Below are 7,726 nucleotides of genomic sequence, written 5' to 3'. Positions count from 1 at the left end.
TTTTCGTTGTTGATATTCCCCACATGAAACGACGCGCTTTCGTATGATAGCGGTGGTATTAGCGGTAGATGCATTTGCCAACACTTCCTCCAGTAAAGCCGTGTCTAGTTTTCAATGTGAAAACACCTTTCTCATTGTGTTGACCGTGCGCCTTAGTCCTCACTATCAAGGTAACACAGAGATGTAAGATAAACACTACATCCTATGATAAATTGAACAATTGTCCTTATAAGGACAACAAATGAATTAATGAAGATTTAATTTTGAATTAGAATACTTCTCTCAGGAAGTTCGGCTACATAGGGATGTGAAATGAAAATCTAAAACTGAAAAAAGTGAGAAAAATTTCAAATGCTAGTAAATCGGTTAGTTTTCGATGGATTTCCTTCGTTTTTGCAGCAATCGATTAGAAAATCTTCTAAGATTCCTACCAAATGCATGAAATTGCAATTTTATCATTCGAACTATTGTACTATTGAAAACTCTTAAGCCTTGTCAAAACACAAAATTCGACCTCTGATTGGTCGTTATTCCGCGCTTTCCCAAGCACGGTCGGCAGAGTTATGGACCTAGTAAATTGGGAATGCATCATTTGGCCTATATAAGAGCTTCATAAGATAATAAACAAACATTTCATCGGATATTAAATTGAACAACTGAAATTTGAAGAACACAAATGATTATTTGAAAATTTTCTCGTTTTGCGCTATAGTACAAAGTTAATTATCTTCATCTACATGCATACTCTGATGATTATTACGTGTTTGCGTCGCTTAGTGTTTGACTACGGTCATGCAGAACGCAAATAACGGCGCGATGCGATTCGGCAAGACGAAATCTGTTGAAATGTATAGCTCTACTTCGCCTTAAAAAGAGCTGTACATTTCACCACGGTAAGGCGAATCGCATCGCGCCGGCATTCGCGTTCTGCATAACCGTAGCCTTTGTTCCGTTCCCGTTTAATGATGTCGTATTAAATGTGCATATTGAAATTCGGCAACACTTCAACGTCTCATTTGCACAAAATTTAAAAATATTCAATGAACTCCATTCAAAATATCAGACAAAACGAAATTACAATACTGCCAAAGAACGGTCAACGTTTATTTACTAGAAAAAAGTAGGAGGTTGCATCCAAGACACGACCGCATAACTGACGTAGAACTACCCACACTATTAACAAATGCATTGTTGTAAGTGTTTCATTAATGAGTCATAAAGTCTCCAAACACTTGCTTTGTGCTGCCTCAACAGTGGGGGAATAAAGACACTGAAGACACGAGCTGTAAAAGCCGTTTCACTTTCAGTAAACTGCTAGTATCCAGCACAGATTGCTCGCTTGAGTTGTCAAAAAAAGATTAACCCTCAAATATATGTTTATTTGCCTTAAGAATGGCATTTTGCTGCTCAAAATTGGATTTGCTGAAGGCAACCTTTATGCTGCCATAGTAGTGGGGCAATAACGGCAGTCTGATGACACACGCTGAGAAGTGAGAAGAACCGCGCTGCTCCTGAGACATGGTGACCAACCACAGGGTAAGTGATTTGTTTGATTTAAAGGCAGCCACAGGCGCAACCCGCTGCAATCCGTTGTTACTGCTGAGTGCTAATATCTGCTGCTACTGCATTTCGCATTTGATTTTTGTATACAGCGAATAAACATCGATGGTGATCTCACACACACAACGATTATAACCCGTATTGTGTTGCGGTTTGTAACATCAAGCGATTTTGTTTGCTCGCTTTCGCGTGTTGCATCATGTTGCAACTGAGCAGCTGGGAGACGACGAAATTCTGTTCATGTTGATTGATTGAATCGACTGCAATTTATTCCTGTAAAGTCTAAATAATCACCTTTGTTGAGGCGTTCTAACAGAACAGGACAGTTGGTTGTTCAAAATCGGTTATGTTGATCGCAGCTTTTGTGCTGCCTCAATAGTGGGGGACATAAGGTAAATAAATAAAGTAAATTTTTTGATCGCGACAGAATTTGGTTGCTAGAACCAAACACAATGTTTGTGTTATTACCAAAAAAATAATCTTCAATTACTTGTTTGTTTGCCTAGAGAAAGATATTTTGCTGTTCAAAATCTGTAAAAGCTGTTTTCGCATTCAGTAAATAAGACGGCCGTGACAGATTGTGTTTTCTTGGATTCAGCACAGAATGTGTTATTGCAAAACTTTATTGCTGGAAGAATACCGAAGCCCTTAACTGGCATATCGAGACGTTTGGTGCTACCTCGCTGCTGCTTAGATACGTGATGTGATTTGTTTACTGGCGCAACCCGCTGCTGCTACTACCGCAATTCGCTACGATGTGGCTAACTAGTTATACTATTCTGTCGACCTTTTTAGGGAAAGGCAGCAAGCGACCAATCAGAGGACGTTATTTTCGTTTCAACAAGGCTTGACAATTCTCAATAGTACAATAGTTCGCATAATCAATCAACACTTTTCTACATTTGGGTGGATGCGTGTATAATTTTCCAATCAATTGCTGCACGAATCAAGGAAATCGGTTGAAAACAAACCGATTTATAAGCATTTAAAAAGGGACATTTTTCGTCCCCTTTTCGTTAATTGTTTTCCTATTTACATCCCTATATGGTAGGCTAAAGAAAAACGTAGTTCTACGTCAAAATGACTGACACGCAAGCAGCCGGGTTATCTTTCTTGTAAAAGTATTCTACTTCAACCTTGCGGTCGTGGCTTTGCATACAACCTTCTTTTGATTTTTCAAACCGCGGCTAATTTTAAAAAGGATTTATGTAACGTATTTGAAGTATTGTTCTTCCTCTATCGAGCATCACACATAGTCCTTCAAGTTAATTGGATATAGATTAGGGTGGGGAATCGTTATATGGAAAAAACGAAACTTGATAGCAGAAAGCCAGAACCAAGTTCCTTTTGTTATATTTGGGGCCTCAAACAATCCTAAATTTAACGGAAGTCGATTGGTTTTGTCTCCGCTTGGCGCATTGCATTTCAAATTTGTATGAGAATTTATATGGGAAGACCCACTTTTTTGCATTTACCTTTCTAGAGAGTTCAATAATGCTCTACATTATGTTAAAGTATAGTTTTTTGGATGCCTAACAACTTTGCAGACAACACTGATTCCCATCAGAAGTAACCTGTCGTAACGAGTTTATACACTCAGCTGAATCAAGCAAACAAATTTAGGTCAATATTCTAGACGTAGGTAGAATCTACAACGTATTTCAGAGGTTACTTCTGATGGAAATCTGATTGACGCCGGTAAACTGGCAGTGTTGGCAGAAAAAATGATCTGCAACATAAATTTCGACATAATCAACTTTGAACAGCTCTAGTATTTTTTTGGGACACCCTAGCTCTTTGGTGTCTTCGGCCAAGTTGTTAGGCATCAAAAAACCTACCATTTGAAGTCATAAAACCTATGGTTTGAGCCATTTTGAGCTCTTAAGAATGTAAAATGCAAAAAAGTTGGGTTTTCCATACAAATCTCCATATATATTCGTAATGCAATGCGCCAAGCGAAGACAAAACCAATCGACTTCCGTTAAATTTAGGATTGTTTGAGGCCCCAAATATAACAAAAGGAACTTGGTTCTGGCTTTCTGCTATCAAGTTTTGCTTTTTCCATATAACGATTCCCCACCCTAATCTATATCCAATTAACTTGGCGGACTATGTGTGATGCTCGATAGAGAAAGAACAATACTTCAAATACGTTATTGTGCGAAGTTGAGGACGACGTTGAGATTACTTAATAACGATACAATCAATGTCTGAAATATGTATCAATTTACTGTTCGACGTAGTACATATATTTAATAAAGAGTGAGAAGCCCACTATGGCAGTCCTTAAAAAACAAATATGGAATAAACCATTTATAGCGTATAGGGTTTAAATGTACTAGTGCCATAACGTAAATAGGATATCAATTTCGTTCGTAGTCACGATTTAACAGAAAGTGTGTCAAAACGTGCTTGCAATTGTGAATATGTTTCACTTTGAATAGGGAGACAGTGATTATTTTTCTGCTGGTATGGTTTTACTATTATAATCGTTGATTTAAATCTGGAATTAATTATTTTGCGATCTTTTATTACAAAAACTGATCAACTTCAAATTACCCTTCGCTTAATCCGTAGCGGGATTCCGCCTTCAGGTCGTAGAATCAGCTCGGAAATAAACCTCTCGGGTGGATTTTTACTAGCAGGCAACAGTTGGTAGTGTCTCAGCACTTTGCTAATTAAACTCTTGATCTCTGCTATCGCAAACTTTTGTCCAATGCAATTTCGTGGCCCAGCACTGAAAGGTACGTAACGATAGGGATTTGCCTTCTCTGCCGACGTTTCCTCAGAAAACCGTTCGGGTCGAAACTCCATCGGATCATCGAAGTATTCCGGATCGCGACCCATGAAGAAGGGCATGACCAAAACGTTTGCCCCTGCAGGAAATACTTGTCCATCTGTGATATAAAACTTATCAGTTCTGTATGTGCACTGCTATAAAAAAAAAACGATAGTTACCGATTTCGTGGTCTTCCATCATCTTTCGGCCATACATTGGAACCGAAGGGTAAAGGCGTAGTGTTTCCTTGATTACCAAGTCCAAATAGTTCAATTCATTTAGCATAGATAGTGTTACCTGCTGCGTTAAATTGTCACCGAATACAGAGCGAATTTCATCGTACACTTTTTGCTGGATATCGGGACGTTTAGCCAGTGTCCCCATAACAAAGCTGATGGCCGATGTGGTGGTGTCATGACCTTCAAACATAAAAGTGTCTACTTCTTCTCTGATCTCCAAATCGGAAAGCGGTTGACCGTCTGCGGTAACAGTCTGCAAAAGCATATCTAAGAAAGCGGTTTTCTTTCGGATTCCAATGTCATCCTCATTGTTATTCCTTTGATTTACGCTCCCCAATTCTGCACGCCGAGTGCGAATTACACTGTCCGTGTAGCCATGAAGGACTTTCAAAGCTTCTTCCTGCATTTTGGCATACTTGGTGAATTGGAAAGTGAAGCTGTACCGAGACCAAATGTTATATGTACGCTGCATTGCAATGGTCGACATACTGCAAATAATATTTTCAAATTTTGAAAAAATCGAAAAGAAATGTATCTTACTCTTTCACTGCTTTCACGTATACGGAGTCAGAATTGACCTGAGCATTGACCTTAGTTCCCATAGCAGATTCTGTTAATGATTTTATTACCAGTGACGATATTTTTTAACAGAGTAAAGGCAACACTCACCACATATCACATCTAGCGCACATAGTGTTACTTTGGGAAACACGTCGAAATCTTCACCACTAGTGGCCATTGGTTTGAGTTGATCGACAAATACGTTGCTTTGTTGATCGAATATCTCCACGAATTGTTCCAAAATTTTGAAATGAAACGTCGGCGTGATTATCTTGCGTCGAGAGTGCCATTTTTTACCGGTACTGGTTAGAAGCCCATCCCCGAGCCAGGGACGAACGAAATCATACTGGCTTGCTTTATCCAAGTACTTCTGACTGCTAAGGACAGCCTGCAGGAGGATTAAACATGCATTTTCTACGTTTCTAAAGGTTTTTATTTAAACGAAACGGGGCTAGAAAATCCTCAGTTCAATTTAAATATAATCATCAGTCGATTATCAAATAGATCAACCGGCCGATTAGGAAGAAAAGATTCATAAATACGTCCCATGTTATAGGAAACCCGATAAATTGAGCGTGCAACGGCAGTATGCTCATTAGGGTGGGACAAAAAATAAATGTTAGCTCCCATGCTCTTTTCGTGTTCCTTATGGGTCCCATAACAACTGTGTAACTTTTCAGATCGATCGGTGAAACGCCCGATTTGCGCCCGATTTTTAAAGTTTCCATACGATTTTATATGGGAAAATTCACTGTTTCAAAACTTATTCTCTAGAAATTCCCAGTTGGGTCCTAAAAAATATATCGATACATGAAATTTGTAGGAAATTTTCCTGGGAAAAACTCTTTTGAAGACCGTAAGGCGCTACGATGCTTGTAGAAACAGCTCTTCACCCCAAACTGATTGAATGTCTGACGGACGGCTCACAATTGAAATTTTCCAGCAACACTGCTACAGCATGCTGCTATTGCAGACTTGCTTAAGTATGAGAAATAACTTCGCGTGGAATTAGTTTTCAAAGTGTGATTTTTGCTCATAGTATCTTCGGGGAAGCTTCCAAGATAAATTTAAGCGATATCATTTCTCATCACATGGTTGAATTTGCAACAGCAGCATGCTACAGCAGTATTGCTAGTAAAATTCAATGGTGAGCCGTCCGTCAGACATTCAATCAGTTTGGGGTGAATAGCTGTTTCTACAAACATCATAGCGCCTTACGGTCTTCAGAAGAGTTTTTCCCAGGAAAATTTCTTACAAATCTATAGAAACATTTCAAAAGGTCCAATCTGCTTTGATCGATTTTTTTAACGATCACTTTCATTCAATCACCGCAACTTAATCAATACCTTTTATGACACTTTATTTGCACAAGTTGATAGCGGAGGGATCACTCTAACCTTCTGAACGAAAAACACGCTTGGGAGAGTTACTAAAGCTGAACCACTACCAAAATGAAATGACGCTTCGGAAAAACGATGAAAGCAGATAGGACCTTTTGAAATGTTTACCTAGAAATATCATGTATCGATATATTTTTAGGACCCAACTGGGAATTTTCTAGAGAATAAGTTTTGAAAAAGTGAATTTTCCCATATAAAATCGTATGGGAACTTTAAAAATCGGGCGCAAATCGGGCGTTTCACCGATCGATCTGAAAAGTTACACAGTTGTTATAGGATCCATAAGGAACACGAGAAGTGTATGGGAGCGAAAAAATAACACCATCGCTTTTCTCCCATATAACCGTGTCCCAGTCTAATGCTCATTACCAACCTCTACTTTTTTAGCATCCGTTAAAACGATCAGCAAATCGGTACCAATCCACAGACGAAAACATTTTCCAAACTCGGCTATAATTCTTTGTAACTCGAGCAAAAATTCTGCAAAAGTTAAGAGAGAACGGAAGTAGCAACATACAAGATGAATGATTGTGTCTTCATTCCACCTGTTGGAGTTTTTCCGCTAAATCTAGCTGCATTTCCGATTAATGGGTATGCTTTGGGGCCATTCAATTTCGCAGCGTGATGAATTGCACTGGCAAATCCCAGGTAGAAATAGGCTGCATATGCAAACGAGAGCACTAACACTAATATCACTAGAAGCAACATGTTATTGCGCGTGTGGCCGTAAAATCTTATCAACGGCTATGATAAGAGTCAAAAAATTCCGCTAGCAGATTGATCACACCGTCAGTACGAGTTAAATATATTTCCTCAACCAAGTCTCAAAAAATACTAAACCACTGTGGCTCGTGAGCCTGCACATATATGGCTGTGATAGTGAACTGGTAACTTCTTATCGCAATCTGCACAACCTCAGCGGGATTATATTTCCAAAACCCTATCCCGAATTAATTCACGACCATCTCAAACTTTATTTTGAGTGCACTCTTTACTACTGTACGTGTGAGACTAACGTAGAACGATCACTTTAAGATTTCAGAACATTAAACCAAAACCTTTTAAATCAATGACATAAAAACAGTGGTAAAGTAATGGGTTGTAATTTGGTTATAGGTATTGTTTTCGGGTGCTTTAGAACTTAAGAATAGTGAATATTGAACCATTGTAGAAATTATTCATTCTGT

General features: G+C 38.8%; 1 protein-coding gene across 2 annotated transcripts; it reads right to left on the bottom strand.

Moving 5' to 3' along the window:
- Nucleotides 1–3,720: 3,720 nt before the first annotated feature.
- LOC129732679 (cytochrome P450 4d1-like) lies at nucleotides 3,721–7,521 on the bottom strand. 2 transcript variants are annotated; one of them, XM_055693766.1, is made up of 7 exons: nucleotides 7,085–7,521; nucleotides 6,913–7,019; nucleotides 5,248–5,527; nucleotides 5,119–5,188; nucleotides 4,519–5,066; nucleotides 4,120–4,457; nucleotides 3,723–4,063 (listed from the first exon to the last, which is right to left on the bottom strand). In XM_055693766.1, exons 1-7 carry the CDS (start codon nucleotides 7,245–7,247, stop codon nucleotides 4,058–4,060), a joined length of 1,512 nt encoding a protein of 503 aa, XP_055549741.1. In that variant the 5' UTR covers nucleotides 7,248–7,521; the 3' UTR covers nucleotides 3,723–4,057. The 2 variants fall into 2 exon arrangements, with proteins under 2 accessions (XP_055549740.1, XP_055549741.1); XM_055693765.1 differs by having other exon boundaries at nucleotides 3,721–4,457.
- Nucleotides 7,522–7,726: the final 205 nt, after the last annotated feature.

The sequence above is a fragment of the Wyeomyia smithii genome, chromosome 3 (genome assembly GCF_029784165.1).
Source record: "Wyeomyia smithii strain HCP4-BCI-WySm-NY-G18 chromosome 3, ASM2978416v1, whole genome shotgun sequence".
NCBI classification, from domain to species: domain Eukaryota; kingdom Metazoa; phylum Arthropoda; class Insecta; order Diptera; family Culicidae; genus Wyeomyia; species Wyeomyia smithii.
The sequence above is the reverse complement of the archived record's forward strand: the minus strand, read 5'-3'. Positions and strand labels throughout refer to the sequence as shown.